General features: G+C 38.6%; 2 protein-coding genes across 2 annotated transcripts; both read left to right on the top strand.

Moving 5' to 3' along the window:
• The first annotated feature begins 1,542 nt into the window (after nt 1-1,542).
• On the top strand, nt 1,543-11,218 carry LOC122668888 (protein YIP4b-like). Its single transcript, XM_043865452.1, has 4 exons — nt 1,543-1,674; nt 2,063-2,648; nt 10,548-10,622; nt 10,747-11,218. The coding sequence occupies exons 2-4, from the start codon at nt 2,148-2,150 to the stop codon at nt 11,005-11,007; spliced, it is 837 nt and encodes a 278-aa protein (XP_043721387.1). The 5' UTR covers nt 1,543-1,674; nt 2,063-2,147; the 3' UTR covers nt 11,008-11,218.
• A 4,374-nt stretch (nt 11,219-15,592) lies between these two features.
• LOC122666867 (AAA-ATPase At5g57480-like) lies at nt 15,593-17,531 on the top strand. The gene has a single exon (XM_043862963.1). It carries the CDS (start codon nt 15,966-15,968, stop codon nt 17,493-17,495), a length of 1,530 nt encoding a protein of 509 aa, XP_043718898.1. The 5' UTR covers nt 15,593-15,965; the 3' UTR covers nt 17,496-17,531.
• The last annotated feature ends 2,027 nt before the right edge of the window (nt 17,532-19,558 follow it).

The raw sequence follows: 19,558 nt of genomic DNA, 5'->3' as shown, positions 1-19,558 counted from the left end.
ACATTGGCTGGAAATCAAGGCAGACACTTATTTATGCCAAATATCATTTAAGTAAATAATTTTATTTTATGTACTTAAGATATTATTCATAAATAATCAAATACCTCCTTATTTGAATCCAATAAAAATAGTTAAAAATTTTGAATTTTAAAAGGATAAAAAGTCAACCCCTAGTTCAAGAACAAATATTGGATTTTCGATAGTAGGTGCAACTTTCAACTTTTAAATGTTTGGATTTTTTCTCAAATTTAAAAATTTCATAAATCTTAATATGATAAAACATTGTTAAAAACCAAAATGCGATAAAATATTCGTTCATTTATGTCTAAAAAAATATTTTCATTCAAAGCAATTTTAGACAGCATCTGCACACACCAAATTAAGTTTGATTGGAACATAACTTTTTCAATATAAAGTAAATTTAAGGTAAGACACTCTTCAATCTTCAAAGCTTTTCAAAAAATCCAAGATTGTTTAAATCTGAATTATATTGAAGTAAACAAACATTTGAAGAAAAGTCACCATGAAACATTCACATGATAAAGAAATTGGTAGCACCACATCAATACTTTCAGTCTTCTCATTTTGTAATTATTTGTTTATGTATCTGTGAGATAGAGACTGGGATTTGATAAAAAAAAAGTGTGAGACAGAGATTAGGAAGCATGAAAGATAATATTTTATATCAATTATTATTAACATGTTCTTACATATTCACCCCATTGAGACAAAGCTCCATCAAACTAGATAGATTTTGAATGAGAGTTCTTTGGTTGGGGTTTCAAGTTTCAATACTGTGTAGGAGAGATGTGTTTGGGGTTCCTTTAGGTTAACATATCTCTCCTTTAACATAGAAGACAAAGTGTGGAAGTTTGGTGTGAACCCTAGCATGTAATGAATGTTTAAAAGGTACACATTCATTGGCCCTAAAATTAAATGTTTACTTTGAGAGTGAGTAGGATGGGAAAAAATGGGATGTCACATCACCAACCAAGAAGAAATGCATTTAATGAGATTGTGTGGAAGTTTTTCACCCCACTTAATCAAACACTCATATTTATGGTAGTTTATGAGAAACATGACACATATGGGTTAGTCCACATGATAAAAGACTAGACAAGCATCTCATTCGTACAATTTCATCTTAAAAGTTGAAATGATTAGAAAAAGTAGCTAAATTTCAAAAGATACCATTTTGTATTTTCATTTGGTGACATTTTAGATAGTTTTGCTAAAACTTTGAATTCGAGTTTGAGCAACTTTCTTTGTTTCCTTTGATTAAAATTTGACCATTGAGATGCACTAGTCTTCTATCACATGGATTAAATCATGTGCTGTCAAATGACGAAGAGTGAAACATTATACTTCACTAGGCATAGTGACGTCGAGATTGATAAAAATAAATCTCAAGTGGTTTTATTAAATACCCTTGTGAGCCATTTTAATTTACAAAAATAATAGTAACATACCCTATCTAAAGAAATGACTCGAGCACGTTAAAAAAAAAAAAAAAAAGACTCGATCACGTCCTTTTAACCTGATTTTCTCTCTCTTTCTTCGGCTCGACGTCTTTTGGTGGTAAAAAAGACGGGGAAACGACGCGCGAGATTTCATGGGAGTTTCAGGACAACCTCTGCGTCCAACCAGGCGAAGATAACTTCTCTTCCTTCTGGTAATCTCTCTTTCCTTCTCGTTTCTGCTTCGATTTTGTTCTTTGAAATCTTGGTAGAAACCGTCATTCCTTCAATTCTTCTCATGTTAGCAATAATTGTATAGTTTAGTTGGGACTTGGGAGCACTGCATGAACGATTAGATCTTTTCTGTAATTTTTTTGATTCTCTGTATCTGTGTTAAGGTATAGTTGCATTGTATCTGGATCTTACTGTTTATGTTTTATTTTTAATTCGCTGCCATTATAGTTGTTCTCTGAGGATCTTTATGTGTTTAATCTGCAATTCGCTGGAGATCTGTTTCCCTATCTAGCTCAATTTGACTTTGGAGTCGGATGAATCGGATAAATTGCTTGCTTTTCTTATGTCGATTTGGGCTGTCTCTTTACAGGTTTATTAAATCTGCCTTGGTTTGGGGTTTCGCTTGGAGATATTTTCTGGTTTTGATTTGATTAGGAGAAGCTTGCGTGTCGGAAGATGTCACACTCACATAGCGATACCATACCACTCCACCCTTCTTCCCAGTCTGATATTGATGAGATCGAGAACCTTATTCATGCAAGTGTCCAGTCTGGGCCTGCTACAGTGCTCCCTGCGAGACCGCCGAGTCCTCCAAGGGCCTCCATTCCTGTTTCTTCATCTCCGTTTATAGCATCCAATCTTCCTCCTCCTCCACAACAGAAGTCTTCTATTGCTCCTGTTCCTCCTGCCTTGCCTCCTCCCAGTTCTCAGTCTAATCCTCGCCAAAATATCTCTCCAAGTGGGTTTGGTTCGCCCCCCAACACCTTGACAGAGCCTGTGTGGGATACTGTGAAGAGAGATTTGTCTCGGATTGTTAGCAATTTGAAGCTCGTGGTGTTCCCTAATCCATTTCGTGAAGATCCTGGGAAAGCTTTGCGGGATTGGGATCTTTGGGGTCCGTTTTTCTTCATCGTCTTCCTAGGTCTTGTTTTATCTTGGTCAGCATCCGTGAAGAAGGTGAGTTGCACAGATTTGAACTTATATTTTATCAATTGATGCTAATATCTTGGTATTGTGCATATGGAGTTACTACACACGCTAATCATGCGTTTCTGTGTGATATAGCCTTGGTGCCATGATTTCTCGAAAGAACACTGATAATCTCAAATATCTGAAAGATATGTGCACTATGTCCTTGCATATATTTGTGGATATGCTGGGCATAAATTCATTTCTTTCACCTCTTATTCTACATAAGTAGTCTCTGTACAGGAGGCTAATTGCATCTTCTGATGGGGAACCTTCTGTTGAATAAACTTCAAATTTGTGCATCCATCTGTTCCCCCCCCCCCTCCCTTCCATTATAACATTTCTTGATAAATAATTATTTATGTTAAAATACTTCATCATCCCAAAGTTCTGTGAGTGATTCACGCACTGAAACTTCTGAGTGGCCATATATTTTGCCATATTCTAGCTTAGTTGGCAATTGAGTCCCCCAAAAAATGTCTTGTTATCTACACTTTCCCTAATTCTATAGTAAAGTCAGCAAGAAACCACTTCAAAAATGCTAATTTCTATCAGATGGGGAATATTGTGTTAAGTGAACTTGAAGTGTCTGCTTTTCATAATAAAACATTTTCTGATGGTTCATGAAAAAATTTCTTCATACTAAAGTTTTAGTGGTGATTTCTCCTACCCAAACTTCTAGGAGTGACCACATGTTTGCCATGTGGCAGCTTAGTTGGTCCCAACAAGGTCAACATGTTATTCCCAACTTCCTCTGAACTGTTGCAAGTTCAAAACCATTCAAATGTGGGAAAAAGGGTGCTCTGTTTTATTTAATGTTTGTGTTCTTATAAAGAATAAAAAAATTGTCTAAAATTACCAGGGAAAAAGTTTAGTACTGGTGGGTCTTGCAGTTGGTGTAGCTTAGGAAATTGCACATTTGGCCAATTTCAATTTTGACGGCTCCTATCTGTTTGAACAATTGGAAGGGCCATATCAGCCATCTAATGCGATTCCTTTCCTGCTCAGGTATTAGTTGCTTGTCCTCTCTATGATTCCTCCTTTCTTAGTCTATTTCCCTATCCCAGTTACTAATCCTTATTTTCCTCTTTTTTTTTTCTTTCTGAAAGTTCTCTTTTTCTCGTCACCTGCTAAGTTTACCATTGCCATAATTAGTTTATATATTGTGAGCATCTTTAGGGTGATTCAAACACTCGAACCCTACTTTTTACTTCCCCTCTCGTAAAATTCTTACCTTGAATACCAGACCAGACTTGCAACTACCGCTACCTTCTCAGGCAAGGTTCAAGAATTTGGGGTCAAAACCGAAATATTTCGCAAAACCACCGAATTTCAGTTGGAACTTTGCACATTTCGGTGGTTGGTTTTGTTTGACCATTTCAGTGGTCAAATGGCCATATCACAGAGACCCTAATTATGCATTCCTAAACACAATGGAACCTTTAGATTATTAAAAAGCACACTCAAAAGTTTAGTTTAGTATCTTACCCTAGGTTGGTAGTGTATGACATACCTTGGCTTTATATTTCTCTAATATAGCCTATGCTACGTATAATTTATTACTATAACATACAAAAATAAAAGGCAAGAGATCACTGTCTGGTTGTGTAGCGCCTGCACCAGCGCGGAGGCCAATAAGAACGCGTGTAGGTGAATCTGTAATGCAATAATCAACCTCGAACCAGGGAAACCAGCGGGAGATCGATTGCAGCCAGGATCGATACAATGAAAAGAACAAATTAAAAACTGCAACTCTTTTTTTTTTTATTGCTATTTTTCTGTTACATATGAAGAACGTAAAAGGGATAAGAAGAAAGGAGAAGAAGATAAAGAAGAGAAGATAGAAAAGAAGGGGCGGGTAGGGGAATGGCTCTCTCAGCCTGGGTCTCTCACCCACAGCTATTGCAGCTGTTGAAACATGAAATTTCTCCCATAACTAATGGCAACAAGGCCTGAAAATTCTTTTCTCCAAATCTTCTTCATGCTTCTCTCTGGGCTGGGGCTGCCTTAGGTGATGCTCCATCGAACCAACGAAAACTTGCCACATCATCAGACCAGGCTGCTTCTCACAGCAGTCGAATCCACAACCTTGCTGGGCTGGTTTTGGGGCTTGTTCCTGCGGGTACATATGGACTTGTGATCTACATCGGCTCTCCCCATCTTGAAAAAAACTTGCCCTTGAGTTTGGTAGAGTTGTCGAATCTGACTTGCATGATGAATCTTCAAGTAGAATGCAACAATCGTCGCTCTTGAGCCGCCTCTCCTTAGCTTTGATACCAAATAATGCAATAGTCGACCTCAAACTAGGAAAACCAGCGGGAGATCGATTGTAGCCAGGATCGATACAATGAAAAGAACAATTTAAAAACTGCAACTCTTTTTTTTATTGCCATATTTCTGTTACATATGAAGAACATAAAAGGGATAAGAAGAAAGGAGAAGAAGATAAAGAAGAGAGATAGTCTCTCTCAGCCTGGGTCTCTCACCCATAGCTATCGCAGTTGTTGAAACATGGAATTTCTCCCATAACTAATGGCAACAAGGCCTGAAAACTCTTTTCTCCAGATCTTCTTCATGCTTCTTTCTGGGCTGGGGCTGCCTTAGGTGGTGCTCCATCGAACCAACGAAAACTTGCCACATCATCAGACCAGGCTGCTTCTCACAGCAGTCGAATCCACAACCTTGCTGGGCTTGTTTTGGAGCTTGTTCCTGCGGGTACATATGGACTTGTGATCTACATCAATCTGGCTGAATGGAATTTTTTAGTTCACCGGGGGCTGAGCAGTAATTTCACAGTCCTGTGTCTGGGTGTAGGAACCACGCGACCAAGTTAGCTTTCTTTTTCCTAATACTAAAATATGCAATTGCAATTTACAAATTGATAAAGTTTATTTAATATTATTAAATGTCAGAATGTTACAATTTACAATTACAAGTACACCATGCACGTACAAGTGTACAAGTGTTACAACTATAACTCCATAAGTGAACAATCAACCACTAAGTATTAATCATATTCTTTTTTTTTTTTTTTTAAAATTCGTTGCAAGAAAATCAATTTTCAAATAAAATAATTTTAAAACAGTAAAATAAAATCTGACTCTGTAAAGTTGTAGATCGGTCTATGATATCTAACATATAAAAAATTGAAGCCTAACCAGTACATATTTATCCTTATTTTTTTGCAAAAATTAGCTTTAGGGAAAAGGTATACCTCAAACTGAGAATCTTCAACAAATCTAGCTCAAATGCACCAAATCTTCGCTGTAAATGTGTTCTAGAAGCCTCCAACATGTGTTCCACCAAGATTTGCAAGTGAAATGGCAAAAATACTCAAAAGCAAGGGGTTGGAGTCGAATTCGCAGGTTTCAGTCAAAATATGTCGAAATGGGTTGATACAACAACCCATTTTGACTGAGGTTTGGTATTTAAATCAAATGAATGTATCGTTTAAGTGGTACAAAACCGAAATGCTGAAACAGGATAAATTTTGACAGAAACGTTGCATGCCTATAGAGTTGAATGCAGTTTCGTTTTGACCAAAGGTTGAAACCGAAATATTTCGTGAGATTTCAGGCGTTTGGACTGAAATTTTCAGGAATTTATCTTAGAATCATTGCTTGCTTGTTGAGGCTTCCTTTGAGGTTTACTCCATAGGGTTGGTGATCGCTAACTTGTTCCCAAGATTTCTCAATGTTTGAAGCTCCCTGTGGAAAATCAGATTGGGCTCAAGGGAACACGCCATGTGGTTTCTGTTTTTGTTGAAAGGTTGAAGAACTCCTCTTCTGATTATTACCCTTAAAGACCTAAAAAAAGGTGTACCCAGTGCACGAGGCTCCCACCACTGTGGGGTCTGGGGAGGGCCATAATGTATGCAGCCTTACCCCTGTTTTTGCAGAGAGGTTGTTTCGAGACTCGAACCTGTGACCACTTGGTCACAATGGAGCAACCTTACCGTTGCACCAAGGCTCGCCATCATTTCCCTAAAAGACCTATTTGCTGTTATTATCACCCAAGCCTCTATATTTTCTATTGTTACCCTAAAAGATCCATTTGCTGTTATTATCACCCAAGCCCCTATATTTTCTAAATCCATTTTATTACACTCCATTGTGACCAAGTGGTCACGGGTTCGAATCTGGAAACAGCCTCTCTGCAAAAGCAGGGGTAAGGGTGCATACATATGACCCTCCCTAGACTCCGCAGTGGCGGGAGCCTCGTGCACTGGGTACGCCTTTTTTTTTTTCTTCATTTAATTACACTCCTTTTTATTTGAATTCCAGAATTGCCTCCTCCATTTAAATTAAATTCCCGATTGTCCTTTACTTTCTTAATAGGCTTTGAGATTTTATGTAATTACCTAATTGCCACCCTCTTTGGGAACTTCAGATTATTTACATTTTTGCCACTAACTTGTTTGATTGAGTTGATTTTAATTCGGGTGGGGCCCGTAAGCGATCCAAACAGGGTTTCCGAACTCCAGGATTGCAGGGTTTGGGGGGGGGGGGTTTTAAGCTCAAGAAGCAGATGGTAAAATGGAATCCTCAAGAGGTTTGGTCTATTATATCTAACCAAAAATGAAAGATGATGATGATGAAACATTTGCTTGCTGTTTTATTGTGGGTCAGTTTTTTAATGAATAATTGTTTTTTTTTCTATTTATGAAGACAAGGGGGCAAATAGAGCAGTTCTTTTTCCCTATTGAATAAAGCCGTAGAGGTTGCTCCATTGTGACCAAGTGGTTACGGGTTCGAGTCTGGAAACAGCCTCTCTGTAAAAGCAGGGGTAAGACTACGTACATTATGACCTTCCTCAGACCTCGCAGTGGCAGGAGCCTCATGCAATGGGTACTCCCTTTAATAAAGCTGTATAGGGGTTGGGGGGGGGGGAAACTGAAGAAAAATGATATTGTGAACTTCTCGGTTCATGCATCCCCAACGTACCTGAATAGTTGAGTACTTTTAATGGAGTTTAAATCCACCTAACACTAGGTTTCAGAAAACCAACCGCAAGCCAGAATCGTAGACAAAGGAAATATTCCAGATTTGATGGAAATCTAATAAAACAGAATCAGGGACTCTGATGTGAATAAAATTCTGAACAGATACTAATCAAATATAACCATATAGGAGAATAATTTACCAAAAGTTCAGACTAACCTGAAGCTCAGATTCCAAAATCTGAGCAAATCCTACTGGAAACAAGAAACTGATAACAGCAGTTAGCTAAACCAGAATGGGGAGAATATGAAGAACTCCAATACCAGAATTCAGAATGAACCCAAAAACTAGTTGGAGGCTACTCCTGTATGAGAGAACAGAATCCCAAATTTCAAATTAATCCAAGGGTTGGATTCTGAGATTTAGTACTCTCTCACTGTAGGTAGGAATTCCTAAATAACAGACTAGCAATAGATGTCGATTCAAAAAGTAAGGTGATCATAAAACAATGATCAGATAGTATAATAGGGGTAAGAAACAGCAGCTAAAGATCAAACTGAAGCCATAAGGTTTACTGAAATCAAACCACTAGAAATCAGAGATTGAATAGAGCACAAAATACTGACTTGAAATCAGATTTGCATAAAAAGAAAAGAGGATATGACCTGGGAATCATCACCTTATGTCTATGCTGGAATTGTCACCAACCAGCTATTGTATGACCACAACAAGGCTGCTGAACCACCACAGAAATAAAAGGCATGAGCCATGCATTCATTTAATAAAACAGTGGGGCTCTTTGAGCCTTACAAGTGCTTAAATAGACTGTTAGTAGACCTGAATCATATAGGTCTTAGGAAAACCTTTCAGCTAATAGGAAACAGGTAGTAACAGCTTAAAGAAAACAAAATCAGAATAGGAACCCCCTAAGTTGACAGCCATTTTAAGAGTTCCAACTACGAATAGGAACCCCCTAAGTTGACAGCTATTTTAAGAGTTCCAACTATCCTAAACTCATAATTAAAGAGAAAAGAGAGAGAATAGAGTTCCACTCTAGTACAAGTAACTTATTGAAGCAAAACAAAACAAATAGACGGTGAAAAAAGTGTCCGACAATGGAGGACTGTTGCGGGTTCACTTCTGAACAAAAAATGGGTGAACCAGGCATACATCCGAGTTCACAACTGTGTCATCTTAGTTGAGTTACTGGGTTGACTCTTGAGTTGACTTAGACTATTTTGTCTTCTTTGGTACTTTTTTAAGTACCTTTGACCTGCATCGATTTGATAAGCTCAGTGGTTAGGATCTTGGCCTCGGGTATTAACTGCTTTTTCTATTATCGAGAGAAAATCCCCAATCACAACCTTTCCGGATTTAAATCTCCCCTTCATTTTAAGAGAGTTCTTTTTGATCTACAACCTCTAAAACCAAAGACGAGGCAAGGTCAAAGTTAATGAAAACGTGACAATATGTTTGTTCCAGTTGTTTCTTCTCCTCAAATAGGACCATACTAAGATAGAACTTGTCAGAAAAAGAGAATGGAACTGCACTTAAGTTGTCTTTTAGGTGTCTTCCTAGACCTAATGGGCCTTGCTTTCTAGAGGAGAGTCATCAAAATTTAGCTCCATTGTGAACCACTTGAGTTGTTATGGAAGTTTATGTGATGCTTCAAAGTGAATTGAGGGTGGAATCATGTATAATAAGGAATTTTTATTGTCCTCAGCTGTGTATTGAAGTGTCTTGGGCCCTTTAAGAGAATTTTCTTGGTGACACAAAAGAGGGAGGAATCTCATTCCTTTTCCTCATGTATGCTTGATCGAAGTTTCTCAAAACTCTTTACACTGAGCTGGATCATCCCAAATCATATCTGAGGACCATGGTCATATGTATTGGCATCTTACTTCATTCATTCCATTTGATGATATGGCAAATCTGACTGTCGTGTATTTAGGGAATGGTCTGGATTGACCACATGTCAAATTTCAGTCTCCAATTCAATTAAATACCCTTCCATGTATGTCCACATATCCTTATATTTTTTAGAATAGCATGCTGACTCAATAGCTAAATTGGTGACTCGGCTGAGTTGACTTGACTTACAGGCAGCAGGAGTTGGTCAACATGTTGACTCCTCATGTGCCAACTTAGCAAGTCAGTGCAGTGAGTTGGACTGAGTCTGTCTCGAGTTAGACTGAGTTTACGCTGATTTGGACCAAGTCTAATGAAACAAATTTTGAAGTGTTGGAAATTTGAGTCTTGGTCGTCTTGAAAGTAAGAGACCTATATACCACTCAATCTTCTTCTTCAATCATTCAATTTAATATGGAGTTTAATATTTCAGTAAGAAACAACTCAAAGTTCTGAAGGAAAAACGATGGAAGTTACTTGACCCTAGACCGTATCAAGTTTTGAATTGGAAAAATTATACATATCTCCATTTCATCTAACTTAACTACACTATTAATTTTTACAACTTATATTAGAGAATTCCTTTGTTTACATAATTTCCCGAGTCGAGTAAGAAATTGGAGTTGGGAAGCTCTCTCTCTCTTGTTGGGAATAATAGTTTATGTAATAAGTTGTTTTTCTGAAATAATTCAGTTAACATGAGTATGCTCTATGTAAACTGTAAAGAATGTGACTGGAATGAGCTGGTATACTCTAAAATTATATTTAATAGATAGAAATGATGCTTACAACAAAAAATGTTTGATAAAACTAGTTTTACTTTGATTCAATGTGCAAACAATCCTCTCTGCATTGGATGAGCCCTCCCTTAAAATTGATATTAATTTTTCTCTGAAACGATCTGGTGGTATATATCATTCTGTTATATGCTATTGATGAAAATGATAATGCTCTCAAGAAATTCACTTTCTTCATAAAAGTAAATTTTCTTGACATATGGTTTTCTGAGTTTTTTATTTTGATTTTGGTTCTCTTGTAGTCTGAGGTTTTTGCAGTTGCTTTTGCACTCCTAGCTGCTGGCGCTATAATTCTGACATTGAATGTTCTACTCCTGGTATGCATCTGTGTGTGTGTGTGTGTGTGTGTGTGTAAGGGGAGGGGAGGGGAGGGGAGGGGAGGGGCGGGGGGGGGGGGGGGGAATCTTGTGTTATAATGTTCTTAATTATTTTTCGTTTCAGGGTGGGCATATAATCTTTTTCCAGAGTCTAAGCCTTCTTGGTTACTGCCTGTTCCCTCTTGATGTTGGAGCCCTGATCTGCATGTTGAAGGACAATGTGATTTTAAAGCTGGTTGTGGTTTCGATAACATTGGCATGGAGTTCCTGGGCAGCATATCCATTTATGAGTTCTGCCGTCAACCCAAGAAGAAAGGCCCTGGCACTTTATCCGGTCTTCCTTATGTATATATCTGTTGGTTTTCTGATAATTGCCATTGACTGAGGCATTAAGGTGGGCACTGATCATATCAACCGTTGAAGTTCACATGCAAGTATTGGCATTTGACATGCTGGTTTTTGGCATCCCATGTGTGATTTCTTGATTTTGGTTCCCATTTTTCACTTGCTTAAAGTTGGGAGACTTTAAATTGTCATCTTACATAGTTGTATAAGTCTGGCATTTTTCATAGTTGTATTCTATTGGTTTGCAACAACGCAATGAGCGGTTTCAAGTTTCTTCCTTAAGCCGAGTGGCTGCAAAAGTAATGTGAGAGAGAGAGAGTCTGCAATGAGATCCTGGGGTAGGTCGTAAGAAAAACAAATTCCATGGTCCAAGCAACTTTGACGTCTGCCAAGAATAGCTTGGAACATTTCCCTAAAGCTGTTTATATACTCCAAGCTTTCAGAACCGGAAGACAGTCCAACCTGATGAACAAGCATCTGAATCACCCCCACAATCGCCTCCTGCCCTCTACAAACACCTTCCAGTTAATGAGTTAACACAGATAGAAAGCTGGGATGCTGCCGGCCGGCCAGCACAGAAACAGTGGAGCCTCTATGATACCTTATAATGCACCCATAGTCTGCCGTTCCCATACGTATTGATGCATGATAGCCCTTCAACTAGCAGTTTCTAAGAAATCCAATATGGCTAAGGAATAGTTGGAACACTGGATTCAAAAACTGAGTTTCAAACACAACCTATGCTTGAATACCTACGACAACTGCCACTGGAGCTGGAACAATTCTTGTAAACCCTGCTATTCCTCTGCTGCTACCACAAGCAAAGTATAGTTGGGAAAGTTTGTAGGATTGAGGTCACATGGCTTCCCTCTTGTGGCATGAATAATCCACTGAATATGTCTGCCTTTGATGAGGAATCCCAAACCGCTCCATGGGTGTGGGAGAGAGGGAGGGGGGAGGGAGAGAGTAGCTTCCCTACCATCAAGGAACAAAAGAACTAGCGATTCAAGGTGTTCCTAGTTCTTAGTGGAGAGAGAGAGAGACCCAGACTTACACCGGTGCCTGCTATGCACCTCTTTCTATTCCACTAAGTGTGGCCCTCCTTGGCGCCTTCCTGGGCTTCTGTCTGACCTCTTCGTGGGTCTGGCCCTGGGCAATCTAGCACCAAAATTAAATAAAAAGTTAAGAGAAAGAGAAAGATGATTTTTTTTTTGTTTTTCGGAGCAACAAATAAAAGTTGAGCTCGTTTTACATTTTAGAGACTAGTCAAGAAATGGATTTTTTCCAGCCATAGGCGAGAGCTGGAGGGTCCACCCCGATTAAATGACAGCAAAAACAGGATTGGGCTGGTCATTTCATAGGTGGGACGGGCCCACCTGTGAAATGACCAACCCCTGATTTGAGGTTGGTTTCCGAGCGCTGGACCCTCCAGCTCCCGCCATCGCTGGAGGAGAGCCAGATCCGACAAGGCACAAAGGTGATGAAGATTTTCAAAGTTCGTCCCCATCCTCCAAGTAGAGTGCCAGAACACATCGGAACGTAATTGTAGAACTAATAAAAATCCTCTGCGGTTTTTTACACCTAATAAAGAAATAAGCACTACCTAGCCCCCATCTCTCTCAGTTACTCTCTTTGAGTGCCTGTGTTTTCCCTAGTGGTTCTCTTTCTACCTGGAATTCAATATACAAGTGTTATCGAGCCATCAAACACATTGACTTATATAAGCCAAAGCTTATTATAAACAAATCAAAGCCCTAATGCTGCCAAAGAAGCTAGGGTAGTGATCATCAACGTCAAACAACCCTTTTAAAATAATCTTCATTAGCATTAACAAAATATTTTATCAAAAGTTTCAACCATAGTAGGTTATTATGGTATAACATCTCTACTTGCAATTGGGTAGAACATGGGGTACGGGATACCCCATTCTGGTGGGGATTGATGAGATTATATAATGTAGGATTAATATCTTCATTCATACAAATTCATAAGGATCTTACCAATAATATTCTTGAATCATAAACATAAGAAAGGAGACGCATCTCCTACATTCTTAAACACTTGGTTAGTTTGGTAATTGTGAGTGCATACAATTTTGGTTAGTTTAGTTAGTTGGGTAACCCTGGATCAGTTTCAGAGGAGGAATGTCTAGGTTTCCTCATTTTGTTGCTTCTCTTGGGTAGGCTTTGAAAGCAAATATTTGAGTGTAGCTTCATTCGGGGTGGCATTCTTCAGCTTCCCTCCTCGTCTAGAAGACATAGAGCAAATATCACATTGGAGGGAGGTGAGATGGGTGAGTGAAGAGTAAGGTTGTGCCCATTCTATTGGGTCAATTGGTAAGTTAGCATTTTTGATCGATTAGTCTCTCATCATCTTCTTATTCTTTTTTTGTTTTTGAATAAAATTGAGGTGTATGTGAGATCCTCTATCACATGTGTATCACATGAATTAACCCATGTACCATAATGGCAAATAATGGAACATTATGTTTCACTAGACATTGACGTGTAGAAAGAGCCTAAACCTTTTGAGAATTAGAGCAATCAAAAGAAGGGATCCGGCTCCTCTGCAGTATGGCACGGTATGAAGAACACGAGATGTGTGCATTGCATAGATCTTGGAAGCCGTTCGATGTGCGTTGCATATTGTGCCGCGTTGTAAAGGAGCCCAATGCCTAGAGATTAGAGAAGATGTGAACTTTTTAAGGGGTACAATGGTTCTAAGTATCGGTATCGTATCGTTCATATCGATGATACGTATCGATTTTATAAATCACCGATACCGATATCGTGCTGATATAATACGGACAAGGGGTAAAATAGTCAAAAAACTTATTTTAAAAAGAATTTTAAAAGTAATTTTGTTCGATACAATCGATCTAGGCCGATATTATACCGATATTATATCGATTTTACGTGTTATCGATACCCGTTCTGATACCGTGCGCTAAAACCATGAGGGATACACCCGCATAGGGTGATTTTAGACATTCCCATGATCCCATCTATGAACGTTCTTACCAAAAACAAAATTTCTTTGTGAACCTTGGTCCCCAATTGGTCCCAATTTCATCAATAGTGGCAATTGAAAAACTTGAAAGATAGGTTGTTTCTGCCATGTTCTGATCTCGATAAGAGTCTTTCATGGTAGATGAGGAGTTATTGCTTTCAAATTATGTCACCTTTTCACATCAGCTCAGAATCTCAGAATCTCAGACTACTCTAATGTGTGTTGTGAAAGGCAATGAAATGTCACCCTCTCTCAAATTTCTTTGTTTTTATCTCACATTTCTAGGATAAAGTGCAGCAAAACAAACCAATTTCTTCAGATACCCCTGAGAGCCAATCAGAGCTTCTTGTTTTCTTCCCTTTTTTGTTTGTAGGTCTGAAGTTGTAACTTGTACGGCAACAAGGGTAGATAGCTCTGAATCTCTGATACAGCCATACGGGAGGACCATGCTGTATTGGGGTCTCCATAAGGATTTCTTGCTAGTTGAGCTTTACTTCCCTGCATGGGTTTTGCATGTAGACAATGATGAGAGCGTCAGAGGAAGAAACCCCAACAGGATTCTGGGGATAAACCAGCCAAGCATTGGGACAATGACTCAATCCATCTAAAGATTGACTATAATTACCACCATTGCAGGTAGATCTCTCGGAGATGATGCACTGGATAATGGAATTATGATTTATGAGTAGTGGGGATGGAAGATTAATTATTTCAATTTAATCATTTAAATACTTAGACAGATCTTTAATGGGTTAAGCTTAAAAAGTTGAAATCAGTAATTAAAAATTGGAATGGCAGAGGATGATGAAAATTTAAAAGGGCTTGTCCCTATCTTTCTGTGAGAGGCTGAGGGGCCTAGTTTTAAGCCTCAAAAGTGGGCTGGAAGACTGGAACCTAGGAGAAAGAGAGAGAGGAAAATCATGATAAGATCTTTCTCCATTTATTGGTAAAACGATTTCCAATCCCTTTATACAGATCTAGAGAACAAGAAGGTAACTTTTGAGCAGAGGAACACCAGTGGTTAAGCTTCAAGTTGAGAAGGGATTTCCAAAGGGTCATTGTTGCTGCAGAAAGCCAGGAACCCAGAGGAAGAAAGACCCAGAAAAGCTTTTTGATTGTGAAAAGAGAATCTAATGAAAAGGTTCGGAGGGTCCCAACTCCCAAGGACCAATGACCTAGTCTTCACTGTAGGCCACCTCTCTCTCATGACTTTATTACTTACTAATTAGGTTTAATCAATGGCTTCTCTGGCATATTATCTTTTTCCAGTTGAATTTGCTTTATCACATGCACATGTTTTGTGATTTTACACTCGGGAAATCTTCATTTTAGGAAGCCATTTAATTACTGTTTCCGTTACCTGCAGAAAAAAACCGAATTTCCAGCCTCATTTATTGTTTCTTTCCAAGATATTGAAAGATCATACCTTCATATTTCACAATCCAAGTTCTTCACGGCAACAGTCCCTGTTTAAGAACGGAAAGTATTTAGACCTGTGAATCAAAACCTTTTATTTTGTTCAACCAAAAATAAAATCAAAACCTTTACTAGCCAGTCTAGCCCAAAAACATAAAAAACTGGCCCCATTCTCTCATGAATTAAGAAAAAACTTCTCTCATCTTCTTTTGTCTTCCAACTCAATTCCCCTTTTCGTTTTTCTTCCGTTCATCTTTGCTGTTTTCAGCCACTCATATTCTCTGTAGACAGCCAATCTCGTCCTTCCTTTAAAGCACTTGTCACTTTTCCTTCTTTAAAAAATTTTCTTTATTCATCAAATACCACCACACTCTCTCTCTCTCACAAGTCTCAATCTTCATAGAAAGCCTTCAGAAAGGTGAAAACTAACAAACCCATTTTTCCAGACCTCAAAATCGATCAGTTTCTCTCTTTAAATCTTTTGACAGCTTCATCCATTCTCCCCAAATTCCCCGACCCTTTTTTTAATTCCTCTGCAACAAATCCATCTGGGATAGAATTAGAGAGAAAGAAATGAAGGAGTTTTGGACATCTCTGGCTTCTTTGATGGGTCTCTTGGCCTTCTCCCAGGGAATCCTACATTCCCTGTTCCCGCCAGAGCTTCGTTTTACCCTTCTGAAGCTCTTCACTCGTACCTTCCAATGGTTCTCCTCTTACTGCTACTTTGACATCACAGAGATCGATGGTGTCAACACAAACGAGCTGTATAATGCAGTTCAACTCTACCTCAGCAGCTCTGCGTCAATCACAGGCAACCGTTTGAGCCTCACTCGAGCCAGGAATTCAAGTGCCTTCACATTTGGGCTATCAAACAACGATTGCTTGGTCGATACATTCAATGGCGTCACAGCAACTTGGGAGCATGTGGTCACACAGAGACAATCTCAGAGCTACGCTTGGAGACCTCTTCCTGATGAGAAGAGAGGGTTCACTCTTCGAATCAATAAGAAAGATAAGATCTTGATCCTTGATTCTTATCTTGATTACATCATGGAGAAGGCCAATGAGATCAGAAGAAAAAATCAAGATCGACTTCTCTACACAAATTCTCGAGGTGGAGCTCTTGATTCTAGGGGTCATCCATGGGAAGCTGTGCCATTCAAGCACCCAAGTACTTTTGATACATTGGCCATGGACCCTGCAAAAAAAGCTGAAATAATGGCTGATCTTCGAGATTTTGCAGATGGGCAATCGTTTTATCAGAACACAGGGAGAGCGTGGAAGAGAGGTTACCTTCTATATGGCCCTCCTGGTACAGGGAAATCAAGTATGATTGCAGCCATGGCTAACTACCTGGGTTATGATATTTATGATCTTGAACTCACCGAAGTTCATAACAATTCAGAGCTTCGGAAGTTACTGATGAAGACGACATCTAAATCGATTATTGTGATCGAAGACATAGATTGCTCGATCAATTTTACGAATCGAACTAAACCTGCATCTGTAAGGAGAGCTGCCTACCAAGACCCTCTGGCACCAGACCTGCGAGCTGGGTCTGTTGAAGATGGTGGAAATTCGATTACGCTTTCTGGTTTACTTAATTTCACAGATGGGTTGTGGTCGTGTTGTGGTAGTGAAAGGATTTTTGTGTTCACGACGAATCACATCGAGAAGCTTGACCCTGCATTGCTGCGTAGTGGGCGTATGGATATGCATATCTATATGAGCTTCTGTTCTTTCCCTGCATTGAAGATTCTGTTGAAAAATTACTTGGGATTGGATGAAGGAGATGTGGAAGATGGGATTTTGATGAATTTAGAGGAGGTAATTGATGAAGCCCATATGACTCCAGCTGACATAAGTGAGGTCTTGATCAAGAACAGGCGCGATAAGAAGAAAGCTCTGTTTGAATTATTGGAGGAATTGAAGAACAGGTCTGAAAGGAGACATGCAGTAGGAGCGGCTAGGGAGAAGAATTCGACGGAAATGGAAGAAGAAGAGCAGGAGAAGAGGGCCTTGGAATGTCCAATAGAGGATTGTGAGATGCCAGTGAAATACAGCAAGGAAGAAGATAAGGATCAGAAGGAGAAGCTTAACTGATTCAATTGAATTCTTTTCTGTGGGGAGAGTTAGGATCATAGGATTAGAGGGGATAAGGGGCTGTTTGGAATTTCAAATTTCAAATTTTGGTGGTGATGGTGGTATTTCTCACTGTGAGGAATAGTGAAAAAGAAGTAAACTGGTAAGGAGAAAGGCAGAAAGTAGGTTACAGTAGAAAACTTCCCTTTTTTTTTTTTTTTTTTTTTTTTTTTTTCATTTTTCTTAGTTTATATGTTCTCTCTTCTGTTTTGATTCAATAATGTTATTGAAAGTAATGTTATATGATATAGTTCTGAGAGTCTTTTTTGAGTTTCTTCAATGGCATTATATTATTATATTACAGTCCTCCAAACTCAAGATTAAGAATCACAAATAGCTGAAGAAGCAGAACACATCATATTCTATGTTTTTGTTTCTATTTTAAAATCCTTTTGGGATATTGAAATCTATTCATTCATATTGCAAAGCTAGCTGTTTTTGGTCTATTGGGGGTGCTTGTCTGTATGGTCTACTGGTGGTCTCCATGTGGGGACTTTTTGAGTATTTATTTGACATGAGACTTGCAACTTGCAAGTATAAACTGGGCGTGCCCACAAGAAAAATATAACCCAGAGAATATCTTCTGTGGTGGGAGGAAGAAGAGAATATTTGTAGAGTAAAAGGAGCTCATGATGAGGAGCCTTATTTCTGTACTGAGAAAAGCTAGAGATCTTTGGGGTTTTTTTTTTTCACTTTATGGGTTGGAAAGGTAGATTTTGCGGCACTATCTAGATCGTGGGTTACTTGAAGACAGGGTTTATGAAAAAAACGTGGGGCAGCAGCGTTTTTAATGTGAAATGATAAAAAAAGTCTTTTGAGACGCATGAAAAGGCAGACACCAAATCTTTCAGAGCTGTAAATGTTGAACGGGGAGATTTAATCTCCAGATCTTCTTGTTGGTTGTCTTACACAAAGTGTTATAAATTTTTGAGAGAAAGAACGTCAACCAGTGGTGTGTATGTGGGCATGTATCCACACAATCTTGTAAAAAGGTAAGCTGTCTTTTCGCACCGGTTGTATCTGGGCACAAGTACACACCAGACACATATCCTTATCGAATGGTATGATTGATCAAAGAATTGAAGTGAATTAATTTTGTTTTTTGGTTTCATTTTTCTTGTAAAGCATATTAAGGTATCTAACCTGGCATCTCTCATAATATTGTTCTTGTTAGCTGGCTCCCCTTGTTGGTTGTTGTTATAAAGGGTGTGGGGTGTGACCTACCTAACCTACCTAATAATATCCCAGCTTTAGGGTAAATATTGCAATAAAAACCCAAAATTAAATAGTTGTCCCACCCACAACTCAAAGCACAGCAAATGCATCAAAACAAGCAAAATTGAGAGAGAGAGAGAGAGATATCTAGGTGAGTCTTGTTGTCATTTTAAAAATACATAGATGTGGTTTGGTGCTCTGATATCATATTAAAGTAGGAATCTTAGAGAAAGAGAGAGATGAAAAGAAGAGGTAAGACCAAAAGATTAACGTGGTTCGGTGCTGAAGCAACCTACGTCCATGGAAAGAATAATTTTCACTATATTATCCTCTTAGGATCACAGTCCTATTTAAGGAGGACTGTTGAGTGGTTGGATTGAGGAAAGAATCCCTCTATACAAGACAACATATTGCCGTTTACAACTGTGATTAATCCCATTCAAATTTGAATTTGAATTGATCAAATTGATTTGCCTACCATGCGTGGAGTCTTGCCTTATCTTTTTGTCCAACTGGTCCCTAGCAAATCTTGCTGTTAGTGCGAGATTCTCTCTTATGATGACTATTGAGTGAATACATCAATAAGTGTAATAAATAACATCTAATAAACATAAAATTAAAACTTAAGCATACATGTAAAACAATGAAGACCAAACAAATATTGTGAAGTTAAAGGGTTGTGGAGAAGGGACTCAAGGGACCCGAGGAGTATTTGTTTGGTTTTCACTGTTTTACGTGTATGCTTAAGTTTTAGTTTTACATTTATTAGGTGTTATTTATTATATTTATTGATGTATTCACTCAACATC

Source organism: Telopea speciosissima, chromosome 7 (genome assembly GCF_018873765.1).
Source record: "Telopea speciosissima isolate NSW1024214 ecotype Mountain lineage chromosome 7, Tspe_v1, whole genome shotgun sequence".
Taxonomy (NCBI): Eukaryota; Viridiplantae; Streptophyta; class Magnoliopsida; order Proteales; family Proteaceae; genus Telopea; species Telopea speciosissima.
This window is presented reverse-complemented; position numbering and strand designations above follow the sequence as displayed.